The sequence below is a fragment of the Panthera onca genome, chromosome A2, assembly GCF_046562875.1.
Source record: "Panthera onca isolate mPanOnc1 chromosome A2, mPanOnc1 haplotype 2, whole genome shotgun sequence".
Classification (NCBI taxonomy): domain Eukaryota; kingdom Metazoa; phylum Chordata; class Mammalia; order Carnivora; family Felidae; genus Panthera; species Panthera onca.
Window position 1 is genome coordinate 7,797,357 of NC_138340.1, and position 20,885 is coordinate 7,818,241.

The following is a 20,885-nucleotide window of genomic DNA, read 5'->3' on the forward strand; positions in this document are numbered from 1 at the left end:
CCACCTCCCCCGCCCCGATCGCGCCCGGCCCCGCCCACCCCGGGCCCACTCGATGAGCCCCACCTGAGGGGAGCAGGACGCGCCTGGTGGGGGCGCTTCTGCAGAGGGTGCAATGAGCCCCACCTGGGCGGGGCCAGCGGGGTCGGGCGCCTCTAGCAGGCGATGCTGGGCACCCGGTTCCCAGCGGCGCGGGCCAGCCTCGGTGCCACTCTGGCCACCCGGCTCAGGTGGACTTCGCACCCCGCCGGCCGGCCCGGACCCCTCCGAATCCCTCCGCGGCTGTGGGGGCGGGGCCTTGCCACGCCGATCCACGTGTGCTCAGGCCCCCGCGCCCGCTGCTCCTCCCGGGAGGTTCCAGGTCTCCGCCTCGGTGGTCCCCCACCCCCGCGGCCCCATCGCTGCTATGAGAGGGCAGAGTTGGGGGTCCAGGTAAAGAAGATGCAGCCCTAGACCCCAGGCCTGCCCGCCCCCGAGGACACTCAAGATGCTGGAGGTCTGTGAGACAGTTTTATTGTCATTCCAGTCAGATTCCACCCCATCCACACACTGATTCTCCCGAGTTTGGGGGAGGCTCCCGGGCAGGGGCTGGTGCCCCTCCCACCCCCCACCCAGAGCCTGGACATGGGATCTGAAGCAGGGGCTTTGGACTTCTGGCTGCTCCCAACATCTCTCTCGGGCCTGTCCACGCTCTGGGCTGGGCGGGCGGCTTGGCTACTCTTCCAGTCCTGGCCCCGAGGGCCACGACGGCTGCCCGCGTCAGTGGGGCTTGGGGACGTGGCCGTCCACGTAGAAGTTCCTGGTGATCTTCGGCAGGGTGAATTCGGCCCCTTCCAGCTCGGGAGTCAGCACGATCTGGCAGCCCAGCCGGGAGTTCTCCTGAAGAAGGGGGGCCATGTCCAGCATGTCGTCCTCCCTGGAGCAAGGAGAACAGCCGTCAGCGGCGGGCACGGTGTCTGGCTGGCGGGGGCCCCAAAGGGCGGGCAGGAGCAGGCTGCCCAAATCCAGGGGGGATGGTCAAGGGGCAGCGCCGCCGCCAGCGGCCGCGAGGGGGCGAGAAGCTGGGGCTGCCTTCCACCGCCGCCCGGGTGGGCCTCTGGGCAGCAGGGGCGCGGACTCAGCGGCCGGGCCCTGCCGCGCAGGCCCGGGAGGGGCCGCCTGCTCACCGCTCATCAGGAGGAGGCAGGAGGTCCAGGTGGTCCTCGCTCACGTACACATGGCAGGTGGAGCACGCCAGGGAAGCTTCACAGGCCCCTGGGGGCAACAAGTGGGGGCGAGCCGGTGAGGGACAGGGTCAGGCAGGTGCCCATCGGTCGAAGGCATGAGGGAGGAGAGGCCGTTTGTTTCACCAGACGCCCCTCCTCTCTCCGTCCTCTGCACACGCACCGTGTGGCCCCCCCACCCTGTCATTCGCTCAGCTAGCCGTTCCCGAACGGTGGATGGGCCTGCAAAGGGACGTCCAGGGTGTCCTGTCCCCCAAGGACTCCCCAGTGGCCTACGTGCCTGGCACCATGAAGGAACATGGACTTGACTTCAGTGTAGCTGAGAGGTGAAAACTCAGGCAGGGTCCCCATAGCCTGTAAGCCCTGGCTGGGACCCTCTCGCCGCACCAGGCAAGGGTGTTCCCATCTCTCCTTTGCTCCTAAAGATGGGACCAGCTCACTCCACACCTAGTGTGGCAGGAGAAGAGATCAGAATATCAGGGTTGCAAGACGCAGAAACTGGGGTTTCCTGCTTTTCCCTGGACACATTCCCAACTTTTGGATTGATCACTGAGAACTGTGCTTCAGGATAATGTCCTTCCTGGCCTAAAACCTTCCAAAGGGTTTTCTTTCTTTCTTTTGTTTTCTGTTTTTAAGTTTACTTTGAGTGGGGTGTCTGGGTGGTTCAGTCAGTTAAGCATCCAGCTTCAGCTCAAGCCATGATCTCCCGGTTCATGAGTTTGAGGCCTGCGTCGGGCTCTATGCTGACAGCTCGGAGCTTGGAGCGTGCTTCGGATTCTGTGTTTCCCTCTCTCTCTGCCCTTCCCCTGCTCACGCTGTTTCTCTCTCTCTCTCTCTCTCTCTCTCTCTCTGAAATAAATAAACGTTAAAGTTTATTTTGAGAGAGAGAGAATACCAAGCAGGCCCCGCACTGTCAGCACGGAGCCCGATTTGGGGCTTGAACCCCCCAAACGTGAGACCATGACCTGAACCGAAACCAAGAGTCAGACGCTTAACTGACTGAGCCACCCAGGCACCCCTCCAAAGGGTTTTCATAGCCAGAATAAAACCAGTCCTTAAGATCCTCCCGATCTCTCCCTCATTCCACATCAGCCACACCGGCCCCTCTGCTCAGCTCCAACATGCCAACCTCGTCCCCCACCACGGGACCTCTGCACTTGCTGTACCCTTGCCCTGAAATGCTCTTCTCTCTACTTTTTCCATGGTTAGATCCTTCTTGGCTTCAGGGACTCAACTCCACTGTCTTCCAGTTCCCCCACCTCCGATTTCTTATCCTTCCCCCTGGCCTTGATGCCTCTAATTTCTGCACGGCATTTACCACAGTCTAAAGTTACCGCCTTAATCTCTGGGTTTACCTATGCTCCGTCAACCTGGCCTCCTCTCTGTGTACTTGGCACTGAGGCTGGCATGCTGTGGATGCTCAAGAGACACGTGTTCTATGTGAACGGGACAGAATTCTGTCTCTTCCAGACGTGTTGGACGATGACGATGAAGCTGCAAGGCAGCCTCCTGACCCGGAAGAAGCTCCTTGGGGGACCTGGTGGCTTAGCTCACCCTCCCCATCTCCTGGGGAGAAAATGTCCGGGCCTTGAAGCTCCAGGTAGTCCCCAGGGATCTCTTCCTCAGCCCTGTTTCCCACCTCATTAGCATCCTCACCCCATGAGAGAGAGATTATCTAACGTAACAGTCCCAACTAGTCACTGGGCACTAACCACAGGCCAGGGATTAAGCACTACTTACGAGATCTGTGTAATTCTCCATAGCAACCCATAGTAACTAAATTACCCCATATTATAGAGAAGGAAACAGAGGTCCAGAGATGTTAAGGACCCTGGCTCAGGGTCATACAGCTGGTAACAGGCAAAATTTGACCGTAGGCCACTTGCCTCGAAAACTCATGTTCCAATCTCTGTCCTGGTCTCCTGGTGACTGGATCCCAGAACAGAACTTGAAGTAGGCCTGCCATGCCCAGCTCCCCCCAATATCTCCGCCCCCTGTAATGATTCAATACTTTAGGCTCTGTATTATATTCACCCAACCAGTAACCCTGTATATTTTTGTTTCAGACCGCCCTCTCCAGCTGCTCATGATATAATTACATGTCTACTCGTGAGAACATTGTCCCTGTTAGGTTGAAACTGGTGTGAAACAACAGGGGCCTCATCTGTTTTGTACACTGTTGCCTGGCACACAGTAGGTATTCAATATGCACAGAAGAGCAGCACAGATTAGCAGCTAAAATAAACTGACTTTGCATCTAGTTTTGCCACTTACTTGACCTTGGACTGTGTCAACTTAACCTGGGGCTGTTTTTTCACCTAAAAAATGAGATAATCCCCCCTATTATGTAGCGTTGTTATGAAGATTTTATCAAGTCAATAGCTATTTAACACGCTTAAGGTAATGTCTGCTATTATTATCTTTCATTCAACAGACACTGATTTAATACTTGTTGCATCTAAATACCGTGACGGGCCACCGATAAGTGGCAAAGAGGGTTTCTGGTCTCATTCTGAGGACAGACGACAAAATGGAAGGAAAGCAATGAGAAGCGCTACGGAGGCAATAAAGCACACTGAGAACCTAGTGTGACTGGGGATGGGGACGTTAACTGGGATGAAGGGATGAGATTGTCAGAAAGGTGACATTTACATTGAGACCTGAAGGATGAGATGGAGAGCCAGAAGATCTGGTGGGAAAGTACTTCAGATGTCTGGAGCAGCAAGTGCAAAAGCCCGGAGGCAGGAACGAACTTGGTTTTTTGTTTGAGGAACAGCAAGAAAGCCAGTGTGTCTAGACTAGAGAGAAGGAGGAGGAAGAGAATACAAGCTCCTGGAGGGCAGTGGTGTAAATACCCTCTTAACAAATGCTCAGCAAATAACTGCTGAGTGAGTGAAGAGGTTTAGAGCTGGGCAGAGACATTGGTGAGGAATCTGGATTTTAACCATGTTTGATGGGAAGCCACAGGAGGGTTAAGTAATGGAGAACCCTATCTGATTTGCGGGTCTTTTTAAACAATGAATAAGGCCCTCCCCAATTCCCTGTGCGGGGCTCCCACCTTCCAGGTCCACTCCATGGCGCTGGGCCAAGTGGAGAACATTGTCCCCCACTCTGCCGCTCACCGGAATCCGTTGGCCTGACCGGTCTACGAACACCACGTTCACCCTGGGGACAGATGGAGGTGCAGATGCCAAACTTGATGATGGACGCGGTGGCCAGGTGGAACCTACGGTTGGGGCGGGGCTTGACGGTCAGGGGAATAGGACGACGTAGAAGGGGACAGAGATGAGGCTGCAGGGCAAGGTGGGGACCGGAGGAACCTCGTGGGATAAAGAATGGGGGCCTTGTCCCCCTACACTCACACGTCCCCGGGCCGCTCGGGGCCGCCAGCTTCCTCCTCCCCCGCCGGGTGCGAGCCTGAAAAACACGGTTTGGTGAGCGGCCCCGCGGCGCCTTGCGGGGGTCCGACGGATGAACGCTAGCCCCCGAGGCGCCCCAGGTACCTGTCGCTCGGAATCCTCTGGCTGTCGCTGGCGCCGCCGCCTCCCCAGACCCCCAACTGCCTCCGGGCCGGCTCCACCAGGCTCCCCTGGCCGCCCGCAGCAGCTGCCCAGCACTCACGCCTCCCCGAGCCACGGAGGCGGCCATGACAGACATCACGTGACCCGGGACTGGGCATGCCCAGTGGCAGCCGCGCGACCAAAGCGCCCGTAATTGCCCGAATATAAGCCCTGTCGTTTGCGTGGGGCTCGTGAGAGGAAGGGCTTCAGGAAGGAACTGCCAAGGTAGGAGGGCGCCAGGCTAGCTCACCCACACAAAAGTCCTGCGGGGCCATCCCTGACCTCCCACCCAGGCCCACTGTTTGTCCCAAGAACCAGCCAGCTCTTTCTTTAAAACCATTTACTTACAAACTTTAATTCAGCAAAGGAAAGTCTGTGAGAGAGGACTGGGGAGACGACACCCCCCTGGAGTGGATGTGGATCCCCCCAAGAGTCCGGGGAGAGAAGCTGGTGGCCCAGCCGGCCAGGGGGAGGGGCCCAGGCTCTCCTCAGGCCCAAAGGTCCTGCTGCTGGGCAAGGGCAGAGCTTATCCGCCTGAAGTTGCTGGACTCCCACTGGGCCCACAGGAGGCTGGGAGGCCAGCTCCAGGTGATCTAGCCTGGGGATGGAGAGGTGGAGCTCATCTTCAACATGGGGGTGGGGTGGGGTGGGGGGAGACAGCAGAGGCTCAGTGAGATGCACAATACCCCACTCCCACAGACTGACAGCAGGACTGGTTTGAGCTGGCAGAGAAAACCCGTCTCTGCACCTAGGCCTGGGCAGGAGGGATGATGAGTTGGTTTGCCAAAACCAAGGCTTTGGCCTTTTACTGTCCCCAGAGTGGGGACTCTGGGTAGAGGGGCCCAATCCCCAGGCCAGAGCCATTTGGTCCTGAGTCAAGCTTCCGGAGCTCGGCATCTAAGAGGCTCTGACCGCAGGGCCTGGGACCCGGCTTTAAGGCATCAGAAGGTGAGGGAACTGTGGCAGGAGGCTGGGGACCCCGAGCTGGAATACAGGCCAGAGTGGGCGGGCAGGGGTAGGGCACATCCATGCCTGCAGCAGACAGGACAGGAAAAGGGCTGAGCCATTTCAAACCGAAAGTGTGGAATGAAGGCCCAGACAGGCTGGACCTTGAAGGAATCAGAGCTGGGGGTCGTCCTGGATTGTTTAAAAAATAATACAAATTAGAAAAGGAAACAAAAGTCAATTGTCAAAGTTAAAAAAGGGGGACAGTCTCTGATCCTCACGGGAGGCCAGGGGAACCTCCAAGGCACTCGAAAGGCCAAGATACAGGAGTGACGAGGCAGGAGAGGACTCCCAGAGAGACAGACACAGGCGGATACAGGGGAGGGGAGAGAGAGCTGGCCAGGGCCCCTCTCTCTTAAGGCTGTAGAGTTTCCGAGCCGGGAGCTGGCCCCCAGACTCCCCCACACTCCTTGGGTTCCGGCTGGTTGGTCAACAAAGTCTTTCAGAGATTTTTCTATTACTGAAAGGGGGAGAGGGAAACACAAACAGAACACCAGAAAACCCAAAAGCAATTCGGTGCAGGCCCTTGAGCATCTCTGGCGCCGGCCCCTTAGAAAATCCTCTTGCGTTTCAGGTAGGAGTCTGCGTAGTGGCCGCCGAGGCCCTGGGAGTGCTGGCCGACGTAGCTGCCTTCTGGACTGGGCTCGGGCGAGGGCAGCAGGTGGGCAAAGCTGCGTTTCTGGCCACCCAGCGGAGTCTAGAGACAGAGGGGAGGGGGTGGCACGTCAGGGGCCATCTGGGGGCCACCGCTCCCCAGCCCCGCGTGCTCCCGTTGCCCCTCCCCAGCTCCATACCTTCAACAGGTGGCTGTGGCCGTTGGGCCCAGGGCCGAGGCCCAGGAGCCCTTCTCCAGAGCCCAGTGGAGAGGAGCCGACCGCCTGGGAGACATGGGAGAGAGATGGAGTGGGAGAGGAAGCAGCCCCCAGGGCGAAGGCAAGGGGTTTCGGGCTCAAATCCTGCCTCTGCCACTCATTAGCTAGGAGACGGGGGGGGGGGGGGGGGGAAGATTACTTCTCTCTGAGCCGGTTTCTTCATCTGTCAACCGGGGCTAACATCACCCACACCGTGGGCTACCGGAGACGGAGTAAAAGGAGGCCAGGAAGGCTGGGCAATACCAGGTGTGAGCCACACAGGTGTGGGGAGCACAGCCTGTTTCAGGCCGGCCCTGAGCAAAGCTGACCCCTGCTCTGTCACCACCCCAGGCTTGGCCCAGGCACCAAGGGTCACAGGGCCTCCCGCATCCTGCCTGTCCCTGGGGACCTGTCCTCAGCTGGGGAGGCTCCTCACCTTGTTAAGGTGGCTCTGCTTGAGGCCAGCCTGCAGGCCACTGGTGAAGTAGGAAGTGGGCGAGCCCGAATAGAAGTGGGAGAGGGGCCCCCCGCCGCCCCCGCCGCTCCGTTCACCAAAACCACTGGGTGGGGGTGACATCTGCAGAGAGGGGGCCGGGCTGAGTGAGACAGATTATTGAAGAATCCAACCCCTTTTGCAGACCCTCCCAAATGACACTGGGCTTTGTCCCGTGACTAGCTTTGGCCAACAGGAGAGTAGCATGACTGTAAAGGCCTCTGGGAACCTCCCTTCCTCTTGGGAACCCCGGGACCACCACCACACACAGGACAGCATCACAGGGTGGCCTGCTGGAGGATGGGCTCCACATGCAGCAGATAAATCGCTGCAGCTGAGGCCTCTGCTGCAAGGTATGTGGCTAAAACCACTGCAGACTGCTGAGCCCCAGCTGTGCTGTCATGTGACTGTCACGTCATGTGACTGGAGAGACCCCCCCCCCCCCCAACACACACACCAGGAAGAATGGTGAGAAAAAATGTTTGGTGTTCTAAGCCACAAAGTGGTGGGGCCGCTTGTTAGGCAGCACAGGCTAACTGATACACCCAGGAGGGGAGATGGACAGGGCAGCTCTTACTTTGTGTCGGCTGGGTCCGTGGGGCCCTAGAGCTGGCTCCCGTGGGTGGGAGAAGAGCCGCCGAGGTCCCACGTCCTGAATGAAAGTGGGAGAAGCACGCTGGGTTGGAGTCTGCACCAACCTCACCCCTGGCTGAATCCCACAGCACAGCTGTTACTGGGGAAGTGCCCCCGCCAAGAGGGGGCACGCTCTACTGTGTGGGGGCAACTTCCCACTGCAGGTGGGGCAGCTGCAGTGAGACAGAAAGTGTGCCCCATTGCCAGGAGTGGTGACACCCTGGCCCCAGAGATGGCTGCTGGGAAGGCATGTGGCTCCCATGGACCTAGGTGTTCGGAGTTCTTCAAGGCCGGCGAGAGATCCGGGTTGTGTGAACTCTTCTACATGTCAGCAGTGACGTTTATTTCAGCTGTTAAATTTTTTAAAACCCAACGTGGACCAAACGTAACGTAACACAGGGGTTACACAGGTGGCCAGGCTGCAACGTCTGAGCTAGAGGAGGTTGGAATCATAGAAGGAGCAGCTCTCCAGTGACAGAGACAGGAATCAAGGACGGGAGAGCAGGACAGAGACCGACAAGACACTGATCCTGGTCTCCAAGGGGAAGCGCAGCCTAAAGTCTCTGGGGAGAAAAAGACAGACAGGAACCAGGTCTGATGGGCAGAGACAAACAGACAGGAGACTCAGGGCAGGGACAGTGTCTGGCACATTCTTCTCTGTCTCCCTTGTGCTTGCCAGGCAGTCAGTATTAGCGAAATACTCGTTTGGAGAATGACTTGCTATCAAGGGGACAAGGGGCCACGGCAGCGGCCCTCGGGAGGGCGGACCACATGGGAGCTGGGTACTCACCGAGGGGTAGTCGAAACCATAGCTGTCGGGCAGCCCTGGTTCAGGGGGCAGGCGGGAGCTGGCGAGAGGGCTGAGCAGGCGGGACTTGAGCTGGAAGGCTTTGCTGCTGCCACCACCTCCGCCACCGCCTCCGGGGGCTGGGGGGTGAGGCAGGTGGCCCTCAGCTGGGCGGCGGCTTCTCCCTGTGCCTCCCCAGCCCCGAGCCTCCTTACCCGCCAGGTTGCTGGCTGGGAGTAGGCTGTGTAGGTTCAGGTAGGGATTCAGGGGGATCCGGAAGTCCTTTGGGGGTTCCCCCAGCAGCGAGACCTGTAGCAGGAGGGCTGGGTTCGTGAGGGCCCCTGGCAGGCGGCACCTTGCGGGGGGGTTGGGGTGGGGTGGGGAGGCTGGAATGGTACTGGATGTGGGGGGGAGCCTTACCCCAGGGGGCGGTGGCAGAGGCCCACTGTCTTTCTGGAGGCTTCTAAGGCCAGTGCCTCGGAGGCCCACCGGGGCAGGGGGTGGAGTGAGCTGGGCTGCTGGGGGACCCAGGCCTATGGCTTCCCGGTCACCCCCAGAGGGGCCAAGCAGTGGCGGCAGCAGAGGTGGTGGCTTCCCTCGCCGGGGTGGCAGCTCCGGGGGCAGAGCCCCCCCTACAGAGAGAAGGAGGTGTTGGTGTCCAACCACACTAGACCTGTCTTCCCGGGGCCCTGAGCTTGGACAAGGATCAGCAGGTACGTGCTGGGCAATGAACAGACCCCTCTGAGTACATCAACTCCCAGGATGCTCACGGCCACCCTGGGAGGTGGGGGCCCAATGGACGGATGGGACTATTGAGACCCAGAGACAGTAGGTCATTTTCCCAGGCCCAGCGAGGACAGGGGCCTCAGGAAGAGAAAGTGGGAAGGGGCCCAGAAAGATGAGGAGAGGCGGGGGTCTGTGTTACCTGCAGACAGCTCCCCGAGGAGGGGGTTGGCCGGCTGGGCCCCAGGCTGAAGGGTGCCCAGGGGAGAGTCTCCCAGGATCCCAGGCTTCTGGAGACAGAGCACAATCAGCTGGAGATGGGCCAGGGTGGCCCGGGCAGCAGACAGGAGGCACCCAGGGTCTCAACAGTCACAACACCCAGAGTGCAGGCCACGGCCGGTCACGGGCAGACGCGCACAGTGTCCCCCAGTGTCTGCGACATCTCAGCCATCACCCATCCAGCTGTCCCATGGGGACGGAGGGCCTCCTGTCTGCCAGGGCCCATCTGAGACCCCGGGGAGCCCCAGGGGGCGTGCACCATATGCTCAGCGCGTCAGGGCCTGTCCCCCCACACAGGACAGTCCTTCCTAGGCACACTGCCCACACCCAGCCCCCCTGATTATTACGGAAGTACAGTGTCCAACACAGTGTGTGTACCAGCCACGCAAGGGTGAGCCCCTAATTCCCTAATCCCGTCAGTTACTGTCAGACACACCCGTGTCACTGACGTGGCCCTGACACACAGGTCAGCGGCACGTGTGTCCGTGTGCAGCGGGTCTGCTTGCAGGCGTGTGCGCATGCCTCCCGCGTACGGGTCTCTGCGTACGTGCACCGAGAGTGGTGACATGGCGTATGTATTTCTATGCGCGGTATACCTATCTGTGTGTGCCTTGGTCTGTACGGGTCCCCCTGTATGCACGCTGAGGAGGTGGGAGCGAGAGACCGCACTCCTCCCCCGTGAGGCCTGGACTTTCCTCCCTAGACTGAGTCCCTTCCTGAGTCCCGAGCCCCTGCGACAGACCAGGCCACGTACTGAGCCCCACAGACACGACCAGATGTCCCATCACCCCAGCGACGGCAAGCCCCCCGGCAGATGCGAGAAGGGCGTGAGGTGGAGAAACGAAGGGCTGGGGAGTCCGTGCGGACGAGGAGGTCCCGGGGGCCCCGGGCCGGGCACGCACTTACCTTCTGACCCTGGGTCTTCAGGGCGAGCTGCAGCAGTGCCGTGGACAGGGCCGGCCCGCTGAGGAGCGGCACGGCTGGAGGTGCGCCCAACAGGCCTGGGGGAGACCGGGAAGTGAAGAGCGGACCACGGATGGAAGCCTTTGCCCCGGTTAGGCGCAACCCCGGGCCCGAAGCTCCCAGAAAGCAACTGACGTGCCCAAAAAAGGGGCCCAGGAAAGGGAGTCTGCTGTGGGGCGGGCCGGCCCCTTCCCACCACCCTGCCTCACTTGCCCCGGTGAGGGGCTCAGGGCACCAGCTCACCCTGGTGACTGCCACTCACCCCAGCCCCTGCTCGTGGGTTCAAGTCCCTGATAGCTCAGATGGGAAAACGGTCTGGGGGGGCTGGGGTTCTGAGCGCGATGGGGACCGCGGCCGCCACTCTGCCTGGCCCCACCTTACCCTGCTTGCCCCCCGCATTGCCATGGAGCAGGGGGTTCAGCAGCAGCTGGAGGGAGGCGGAGGGCCCCAGGTTGTTGAGCAGCTGCAGGATGTTGGGCTCGGGCAGGAGCCCTTTGCCCCGGTTGAGGGCCTGCAGAGAGAAACAGAAGAGCGGCTCAGGGCGCCACCCGGCCACGGGGAGGCCGGCTCGCCCCTCCCTCTCACCCCCAGAGCCCAACTGGCACCCTGACTTTCCCAGAGAGGAGGGCTCGCCCCCCGGTTCCCTCACTCCCCCCCCCCCCCAGGGGCACCCGTCCCCAGGCACACACTCACCGTGGCCTGGGCGGCGATAAGCGCAGCCAGCATGCTGCGGCCAGGGGGCCCCGGGGCACAGAAGGAGACTCGCAGGTGGCTGCCCCCCAGTGCCAGGCCGTCCGCCCGCTGCTGCGCCTCTTCAGCCATCTCTGCCGTCTCGTACTCCAGCACAGCGAAGCCCTTCAGCTGCCCATCCTGCCCATATGCCAGCTGGCGGGGGCGTGGGGCAGGGGGAGGCAGACGTGAGCACCCGAGTGACAGTGGCCACCCTCACACGGAGTGACCACAGCGACCAGACCCGGATCATGACAGCAAACTCACCAGAGTGGGTGGGTTCTTGGTCCTACCCTCTTCCGAACCCTGTTCCTGCACTGGCTCATGGAATCTTCTCAATGGCCCTAGGAGGCCGCACCCTACCCACTTTTCAGAGGAGACAACTGAGGTTCAAATAGGTCGACGTGCCCAAGGTCACACAGCTGGTGGGAGGGCAAAGCTGGGACCTGGCCTCGCATGGGTCAAGCCCCCTGGGGCTCTCGTCAGCGCCACTTGGGGGCCCTGATGGGGGCTGCCAAGCACAGGCAGCCTCAGGGAGGCAGGATGGCACGCTCGGGTTATAGAGCTGGGAAGAGGATGCGCTGGCAGGAGACGAGGTGGGTGGCTGCGAAGCGCTGCTCAACCACGAGCCTCAGGCTGAAGACACGGCAGCCGGGACCGGGAAGGACACACAGCCTGGGGGTGAGGCAGGTGGCTCCAAGCTCGGGTTCCAGGCTGGCAGGGCCGGGAGGGAGGGAGGCCCCTCCACCTCCCTTGACGGCGGCCCTTTGGTACTTCAGGCCCACCACCCCCGATCCAGACCCTGGGGCCAGACGTGTTCCAGGATCAACGCTGTTTGGGAGAAAGGAGGATGCGGCCCGCGCTGTGTATCACGTGTCCGCTCCCCCAGTGGGGTCGAGGCTCCCATGAATCAGACACACAGATAACTCTGCAGCAAGGCACAAAGATAAAGGCCACAGATGGCCCCTTGTCAGGTCAGGTCAGAGCCTGTCACCAACTCAGGGAGCAAACCTCTGGGTTTTCAGGGCATTGTGGGTGCCGGAATCGTGGGCTGGTGGTGTCCCAGAGCAAGCAGATACTGGAAGGACACCCAGTGGGACCTTGCACGCCCATGGGCTGGGTGCTGCAGGAGCTGTTTCACCACATCGCAGAGGCAGGCACCGTCAGCATGCCCACTTAGCAGGTGAGGAAACTGAGGCTCAGAGAAGGGCAGTCCTTTTGCTCAGGCCACAGAGCTGGAGCCGGCATCAGATGAGGCCAGGCTGATGGCCTTAAGGAGACTACCTGCCTCACTGTGGCTATGGCGGTCTCAAGAACCAATGATGCTCAGGGCGCCTGGGGGGCTCAGTCAGTTAAGCGTCCTACTCTTGGTTTCAGCTTAGGTCATGATCTCACGGTTCATGAGTTTGAGCCCCACGTCGGGCTCTGTGCTGACAGCTCGGAGCCTGGAGCTTGCTTCAGATTCTGTGTCTCCCTCTCTCTCTCAACCCCTCTCCCGCTCATGCTCTGTCTCTCTCTCTCTCAAAAATGAATAAACATAAAAAAAATAATTAAAAAAAAAAGACATTTAAGAACCAATGGTGCTGGGGTCCCTGGATGGCTCAGTCGGTTAAGTGTCCGATTTCGGCTCAGGTCACGATCTCCCGGTTTGTGGGTTTGAGCCCCGCGTCGGGCTGTGTGCTGACAGCTCAGAGCCTGGGGCCTGCTCTGGATTCTGTGTCTCCCTCTCTCTCTGCTCCTCTGCTGCTCATGCTCTCTCTCTCAAAAATAAATAAACATTAAAAAAAAGAGCCAACAATGCTCCTCCTGGTCCCCAGTGATGCACAGTGTGGTTTGGAACCAAGACAACGTCCATCCACAGAGGACGGCAGAACCCACGAAATGGAAAATATCGCAGCCTCAACAGGAATGAGAAAGCTCTCATGCCTAAACACGAAAATGTGTCCAAGAAAGCGTGTAAGAACCAAACCAAAGCAGCCATGGCAGTATCTGGGTCAGGGAAAGGGGAACGCAAGGGCATATGAACATCTGCTTGAAATGCGTGATAAAATCACCCTGGAAGGAGACACAACAAACTGGTTTGAGCAGGGGCTGCAGGCAAAGGCGCTGTGGGGCCGGAGGGAGACTTTGCCAGTGACCTTTCTGGACGTGCTGAGTTTCAAAACAAGACTGGACTGCCCATTCACAAAAAAAAATAAAACGGGAAAGGCTTCTTACAACACTCAAGGTCTTACGATACGTGCTCTATTCATGTTTATGGCATCAGCATATCAGATGTGATGTAAATTGGCCTGTGAGCTACGGATTTCCTTTCAACATCTCGGTTATGTTGAAAGTGACGCTCCCCAGCAAGACAGCAAACTCCCAGCTCAGCATCCAGCCTTCCTGGGAGGTGAGGGTGACCACCTTAAGAATGTGGGCTCCCCGCCCCCCCCAGGGTCAGCCCACCTTACTGGCAGGCCTATCACTGCACATGCCCATCCCTGGGCCTTGTTTTCTTCATCTGCAAGGTGGGACCAGCAAACAAACCCACCTCAAAGGGTGGTTGTGGGGATTCAAGAAGCTGCTCCACAGTGACAGAGAAAGGTCGTGCCCTAGGTGTGCACCTGCTCAGTGCCCGCACAGGGTGGCTCCAGCCATCAGCCCACCTCAACTGAGCACTCCACCTTCACCTCTGACCAAGGCCCAGATGCACACCTTCTCACGACATGCCCTGTCTCACAGATGAATAGAGAGAGGGGTCAGAGGGCAACCAAGGCTTCGTGGCTCCCGCCTAGGGAGATTAAGGCTCCAGCTGCAATGTGCCTGACACCTGGGCCTGTCCTCCATTCAACCAGGACACCTACTGTAAGTGGAAGAAGGAACAAGCAGCCAGTCACAACAACCCAATCACCAAACACTGTCAGCCCCATTTCCGGATGGGGAACCTGAGGCTCAGAGTGAGAACTTGGTGGTGGTCATGGCCCTGCTGTCCTACCTCCAAGAGAGGATGTCGCTGTCAAGCTAAGTCATCTGTCCAGAGAGCCTAGCACACGGCAGGAGGCCTACCCAGGGACAAGCACACAGTAGATCCCCAACGGAAAGCAGCAGCATGACCGAATGCAAAGGGAGCAAGGAGAGGGGTTCCTAAGATGTCGAAGTCCCCAGGCCCAACACTCCCTTTACACAAGGGAAACAGGACCCACCCGTGGCCACAGAACCGGGGTCAGAGCCATATACCAGCCTCCACCACGCCGGCCTGGGGCTCTGGAGCCAGGCCACGGCACTCCGATCCCGGCCCTGCCATGCCCTGGCTGTCCAGCCCTCGGCAGGGCGCTTGAATTCTTTGCGCCCCCTGAAAATGGGGATATCACCTGCTTCTCTGGGGTGTATTAGGATGAGGGGACTCCAAGGAATGTGCTCGGTGGGTGTGAAGGAATGTCCCTGCTGGGGGTCTGCGGGCGAGACTATCTGCCGGCTGAGAACCGGGCCTGGCCCGTTCTCCCCACACTGTGCCCGTCCCGGGGCTCGTGCCGCACACACAGAAGCGCATGACAAATGTGACTCGAATGAACCAGAGACCATTTGGCCAACGTGATGTGTATCGACTCCTTTCTTACGGAGGAGGGAAACCAAGACTCAGAGTGAGTGAGTGACTGCCCAGAGCCACAGAGCACGGCTGGAATCCAACCAAACCCAACTTCCTGACCTCAAGGCTTACACGGACCGTGGGCTTCTCTTGAGCCGCCTCCTTCGTGCCAGGCCTGGGAGCCAGCAGGCACTCGACAAACCTGATCAACACGAGAGCGAGAGGCGAGCGAGCCTCGCGCTGAGCTTTCACCAAGGTGGTCTCACCTGCGTGTTATAGGAGGACCGAGGCCACGAGATTAAGCAAGTCGCTAAAGGGTTCGCAGGGATTTGAGCCCCAGCCATCTGGCTCCTAGCTGGGCTGTCACCCCCTATACCACGTGGCTTTTCAAACAAGAACCCCATTCAAAGTGGCACTGCCGCTGTCTTACTAAAAGGGACCCGGGAGATTAGGAAAGGCAGGTGACTTCAAAGGGCCCCTCTGAGGTGCGCTGGCCCCTGCACTGGGCACAGGGCTCACCTGGCAGAAGGTGGGCGTGTGGACCGCCGACAGCGCCCGACGCAGGGCGTCCACGTCGCTGAAGCCAGGGGGCAGGCGGTCAACACAGAGGCAGCGGGAGTGGAGCAGGACGGGCGTCAGCTGCCCCGCGTCTGTCCAGTGCACGTAGAGGGTGCGCGGGCCCAGCGGCTTGCCCAGCAGGTCCGACTTGGCACGGGCGGCCGAGTCCTTCTTCATGTACTCGGCGAAGCCATAGCCCTTGGAGTGGCCGGTGCGCTCGCTGTAGACCAGAAAGCAGCGCTCCAGGCTGCCGAAGGGCCGCACCAGCTCCTCGAACTGCTGCTGGGTGAAGCTGGGGGGCAGGTTGGCCACGCACAGCAGGGCGTCCGTGGGCTGCAGCTGCACCGACAGCTCCCGCTCCCGCAGGCGGCTCTGGTGGAAGGCGCTGATGGCAGCCTCGGCCTGCTCCCCGTTCAGCAGGGTCACGAAGGCTGCAGCGGGAGGGGGAGGAGGGCGGGGGTCAGCGGAGGCCGACCCTTCACCCCGGGGCCGCCCCCCACCTCCCTTTAAGCCTCGTCGTGTGACTTTGGGGTATCCAACAACCGGGACATTTCAGGCACCAGCCGGATGGGACGGTTGCCAGCCTTAACGACTGCTACAGGCGTCTCCTGCCTCCGTGAGGCCTGCTTCCTGCCCCTCGTCCGCGCTCCCAACCCACAGCAGTGCTCGCCTACTGCGGGCCTGGCTGGGTCCTAAAAACTTGCTAACTCAGGTGACACACGGGAGTGCTAAAGCATGTGGTCACTGGGGCCGGGGTTTCCGCTCCAGCCCCTGAATGGCTCTGGGGTCTCCGTGTCTTCACGTGAAATAAGAATAACGTACTCCTGCCCGCCACCGTCTCGCCAGCAAGAAAAGAGGCCCAGAGCAGCGCCTCCTGCCCGAGTGAAGGAGTCCGGACTTGAACCCAGGCAGGCAGACCCCAGAACCCTGCTCTGCACCCCTCCCTCACCACCTTTCCAGGCCACCAACACCTCTCAAATCCAGGCCCCTGTCACCCGCCACAGCCTCAGCCCCCACTGCCACTCCTGGTTTGCTCTCTCCACCCAGCAGCCACAGGGAACTTTTCAAAAGGATAATCAGATAATGCCACGCCGGTGCCCAGGGGTACCTCACTGCAGGGGCCAGTGGCTCCTGCGTGGCCTGGCCCACTGGCCTTGCTGGCCCTCTCCCACCTCTTGCTGCTACTTCCTGGACTGTGCCACGCACACTCTGCCTCGGGCCTTTGCACCGGCTTTTCCCTGAGCGTGGAACACTGACCTCCAGGATTCTTCACCTGGTTAACTCCAACCCACCCTACAGTCGGCCTGCAAACATCACTTCCCCCACAAAGCCTACCCTGACCGTTCCTGTTTCAGATCCCAGCTCTGTGCTCTCACAGGGCTCTGCAGTTTCTGGTCCAATGGTCATTTCACCTCCACGTTTGCAGCGGTTTGAATAACAGCCTTTTTCACAGACTAGACTGTCTCCGTTTGGTTAACAGCTATGTACCCAGTGCCCAGCACAGGACATTCAACGCTCATTGTTGGAAGACTTTATGAATGAAAGTGTCATTTAACTTCTGGATCCTCAATGCCTCGCACATCCTATTAGATGCCCAGTAAATACTTCTGACTCATTGCCCCTGTCAATATTTTACTAAGCACCTACTAGGTGTCAGGCTTTTTAGGTATTCTAGTGTGTTTGGCCTCATGAATAACTCAAGCAGGTCATGCCCAATCTGCTGGTGAGAAAACTGCGGCTCAGGAGGGTACATCACTGGCCTGTGGCCACAGAGTGAGGATAGACCGGAACTTGAACCCAGGTCCATTAGTCTCCAGGGCCCAAGATCTTAACTACTCTAGGCTGCAAGGTGAGTCTCGAGGGGTTACTTGTCCTCAGCTACTTCTCACCCATCTTAATAGATTGCAAGAAAAGGCCCTGGAAGGTTTAAGGCAGAGACATCCACAGAGAGCTTCCCATGCAAGGGGTGGGGGTGGGGGTGGGGGGGTGCCAAGGCTGACAAGACCCATCTTTGTTCTCAGGGAACCAACCACTCGGTGTGGGAGGCAGGTGAGTGAGAAAGTGACAATGGTCCAGGGTGACAGTGCCATGACGGGTGTGGTGTTCAGGGCACTGTGAAGACGGCAGAAGGGACAGCTAAGAACACTGGGAGAGGGTGGGGAACCTGGGTGGCTCAGGTCAGTTGGGCATCTGACGTTGGCTCAGGTCATGATCTCACGACTCGTGGGTTCGAGCCCCTCGTCAGGCTCTGTGTTGACAGCTCAGAGCCTGGAGCCTGCTTCAGATTCTGTCTCCCTCTCTCTCTGTCCCTCCCCCACTCACACGGTCTCTCTCTCTCAAAAATAAATAAACATAAAAAAAAAAAAAAAAAAAAGAACACTGGGAGAGGGAAAAGCCTGGAACCTTATGGGTGCCCGAGGTGCTGGTGAGGCTGGGGCACATCCCTGCAAGGCAGAGTCAGGAGAAGGCTCTCGGAGAGTTTTGGAGAGAGAAGAATAATCAAGGTTAGGACCAGATTGGATCAGATTTGCAACTAGATCAGAGCTGGCTACTGGGGGAGGACAAGCAGGGGCTTGAAGTCAAGGAGGCAGAGAGGCCAGCAGGAAGCTGCCAGTTTGGAAGAGATGGAGAAGGTACGGATCAGAAGGAAGCTGAGGGATGGAAGGGCACCGACTGTTCTGGAGGGCTTGAAGGAGAAGACCAGACAGGCCTGGGTGACTGGCTGGCTGGAGGGATGGGCACGGGGAGTGGGGAGCCCAATGCCCAGGTCGGGCAGCCCAGGGGAGGAACACCAAAGCTGCCCCACAGTGGGTACCCAGGATGAAAGACAGACTGGGACAACCGTCTGTCCTGCCCTGACCTAGGGGACAAGGTTGGGCCTGAAGTTCAAGAGAGGAAGCACTGGGCCTGGACCCTCCCAGCTTTAGGGGCTGTCACCTCCTGCCACTAGCCCAACCCACATGCCCCACAAACCTGTCCCTTTGTATTTGTCCACAAAACAGTACTTGAGCTCATAGTCGCTGAGCAGGTCGTGCACTTCCTGCGGAGAAAGAAGCCAAAGGATACGGAGTCACCAGGGGCTGAAGGGAGCCACCCAGTGCCACCTCCACATGGACCAGCTAAGAAGGCAGATCAATTACCAGACCCGTTTTACAAAGGAGGAAACAGGCTCAAATCAGTTACTTGTCCAAGGACGCTGAGGCCACTCTTGGCAGAGTTGGGATGCAGAGCCTAGCTGCAGACTCCAAGCTTTGAACTAACACAACACACCGAAGAGTAAGCTGGGTCTGAGTTCAAGTCCCAGCTCTGCGGTATGCCCCTTAGGGAAATAATTTCAACCCATCTGAACTTCAGTTTGCAAGTCTAACCCTTTCCGACAACCGGACAAATTACGCATTAGCCCATTTTGTAGATGAAAAAAAAACTGAGGCTCAGAGAGGCAAAGGAACATGTCCAAAGTCATGCAGTTGGTCAGGGCAGCAGAGGGAATGCCACCCAGGGGTACCTGACTGGGGACCCTGTGTGCTTAATAAGCCCACACTGCATGGCTTCACCTGCCTCCCAATTCCCTCGGGCTGACAGGGCTGGCCTTCTTGCAAACCAACATTGAGGGCAAGCTCTGAGCCAGCTAATGCCAGACACACTGTGCACCCCGCAGGAGATAAAGTGTTCTCACCGGAGAGACGGTAAGCACTAGGAGGACCAGCTCTAGAAAAAAACTAGACCATGCTTAGTGGCACCTGACCTAGGTCTGTCGCCAAGTCACACCCCTTCCCTTCTGGGACTCCACCAGCCATGTGCCTACCTACGGGCACGGGCACGGAGAGTCAGTGGCAGATGTGCGGGTGGGTCAGAGAGCAGAGATTTTTCAGCAGCAGGGAGAAGGAACCCATCCCACTGCGGTGCGGCAGGGCAGGGCCGACTAGGTGCAATCTCCTTGGGTCCAAAGAGCACTGGGAAGCCCTGCCCCATGTAGGCCCCAAAAGAAGGGCACCTCGGGCCAGATTAGTGTGAGGTGGGGGGCAAAGAACAGTGGCCCCCCCCTTTCCTGCAGGTCTTTGAGCTGGGGACAGGAGTCTCTATTTTTCCAAATTAATCCAGGGGCTTTGGGGAAGAAAAGACCCCAGAAACGACTACAACTTCCGGATCTCTCAGAGGAGTCGATAAACGCGTGCTACGGAAAGGCTTACTCTAGCCAACCCTGAAACTTCTGGATACGAGGTCCCGCCACCCCAAGGTAGAGGGGGTGGGGAAAAACACAATCAGAGGAAGGACCAACTGCCATCCCTACTTCCACGGCCCCACTATAGCAGCCCATTCACAATTCCCAACAAGGCCAAAGTTGCCCGCCCCCTTCCATTCCCTGTCCTCTGAGATAACTTGGTTTCGTCCAAGCCCGTGGTCGCCCCTAGCAACGTCCTCCCTCACTCCAAAGTTGGTTTCTCCTTCCATCACCGCCCCCCCATCCTGCTCTTGGTTTCTCCCGAACCCGCACAGATCCCGCGCTTGGACTCTCCCGCCGACGCCCCTCAACGGAGCCCAGTGTTGGTGTCGCCCGGTTCCCCCCGCGCACGCGCACGGTGGTATTTCCCGCCACGCTCCCCCCCCCCCCCCCATACCTGGTTGGTCACGTCCCCCGGGAGGCCCCGGATCAGTATCTTGCGGCGGTTACGGAACTGGCGCTCGGTATGTTCTAGGCGTTTCCGGATCTCCTCTGGATCTAGCGGCGGCAGTTCTTCTTCGGGTGCCCGGCGCTCCGCGACATCGTCAGCTTCAACCTCGGCCCCTGTCTCCGGGCTCAGCGGGGGCCGGTGAGTAACGGACACGTCGGCCGCCATCTTGGGAAACCCGGCGCCTTCTGGGACCAGCGAGCCTGGGCGGAGCGGCATAGAGCGGCAACGAGGGCGCGCCCGCCGATTGGCCAGGAGAAGCCCCACCTCCTTTTCCACCCCCTCGGCCCATTGGCTAAGGCCCAGCCCGCCTCTCAAGAGTTCAAGCCGCTTCTGGGCGCCACAGGCCCCACCCCTTTCTGCCAATAAGTTGTCACTCAAAGAGGGGCGCCTGGGTGGCTTAGTCGGTTAGGCATCCGACTTCCGCTCAGGCCACGATCTCACAGTCCGTGAGTTCGAGCCCCGCGTTGGGCTCTGTGCTGACAGCACAGAGCCTGGAGCCTGCTTCGGATTCTGTGTCTCCTTCTCTCTCTGCCCCTCCCCTGTTCATGCTCTGTCTCTCTCTGTCTCAAAAATAAATGTAAAAAATTAAAAGAAATTTGGGGTGCCTGCATGGCTTAGTCGGTTGAGCATCCCACTTCGGCCTAGGTCATGATCTTGCAATTTGCAGTTTGTGAGTTCGAGCCCCATGTCAGGCTCTGTGCTGACAGCTCGGAGCCTGCTCGGAGCCTGGAGCCTGCTTCAGATTCTGTGTCTCCCTCTCTGCTCCTCCCCTATTCACGCTCTGTCTCTCTCTGTCTCTCAAAAATATATAAATGTTAAAAAAAAAAAGATTAAAAAAAAAGT

At 59.1% G+C, this 20,885-nt stretch overlaps 2 protein-coding genes across 6 annotated transcripts; both read right to left on the reverse strand.

The window, feature by feature from the left end:
- Nucleotides 1-493: 493 nt before the first annotated feature.
- On the reverse strand, nt 494-5,053 carry FDX2 (ferredoxin 2). 4 transcript variants are annotated; one of them, XM_060630207.3, is made up of 6 exons: nt 4,724-5,051; nt 4,583-4,637; nt 4,279-4,446; nt 3,873-4,018; nt 1,164-1,251; nt 494-913 (listed from the first exon to the last, which is right to left on the reverse strand). In XM_060630207.3, the coding sequence occupies exons 1-6, from the start codon at nt 4,875-4,877 to the stop codon at nt 757-759; spliced, it is 768 nt and encodes a 255-aa protein (XP_060486190.1). In that variant the 5' UTR covers nt 4,878-5,051; the 3' UTR covers nt 494-756. The 4 variants fall into 4 exon arrangements, with proteins under 4 accessions (XP_060486190.1, XP_060486191.1, XP_060486193.1 ...); XM_060630208.3 differs by having other exon boundaries at nt 4,279-4,385; nt 4,724-5,050; XM_060630210.3 differs by lacking the exon at nt 3,873-4,018 and having other exon boundaries at nt 4,279-4,385.
- Nucleotides 5,054-5,105: 52 nt separating this feature from the next.
- Nucleotides 5,106-20,335, reverse strand: RAVER1 (ribonucleoprotein, PTB binding 1). Of its 2 annotated transcripts, XM_060630201.3 has the most exons (14): nt 19,989-20,335; nt 18,343-18,409; nt 15,331-15,800; nt 11,208-11,399; nt 10,896-11,025; nt 10,458-10,552; nt 9,475-9,562; nt 8,970-9,181; nt 8,765-8,858; nt 8,553-8,689; nt 7,707-7,781; nt 7,073-7,213; nt 6,580-6,663; nt 5,106-6,482 (listed from the first exon to the last, which is right to left on the reverse strand). In XM_060630201.3, the coding sequence occupies exons 1-14, from the start codon at nt 20,256-20,258 to the stop codon at nt 6,336-6,338; spliced, it is 2,202 nt and encodes a 733-aa protein (XP_060486184.1). In that variant the 5' UTR covers nt 20,259-20,335; the 3' UTR covers nt 5,106-6,335. The 2 variants fall into 2 exon arrangements, with proteins under 2 accessions (XP_060486184.1, XP_060486182.1); XM_060630199.3 differs by having other exon boundaries at nt 8,553-8,858; nt 19,989-20,334.
- Nucleotides 20,336-20,885: the final 550 nt, after the last annotated feature.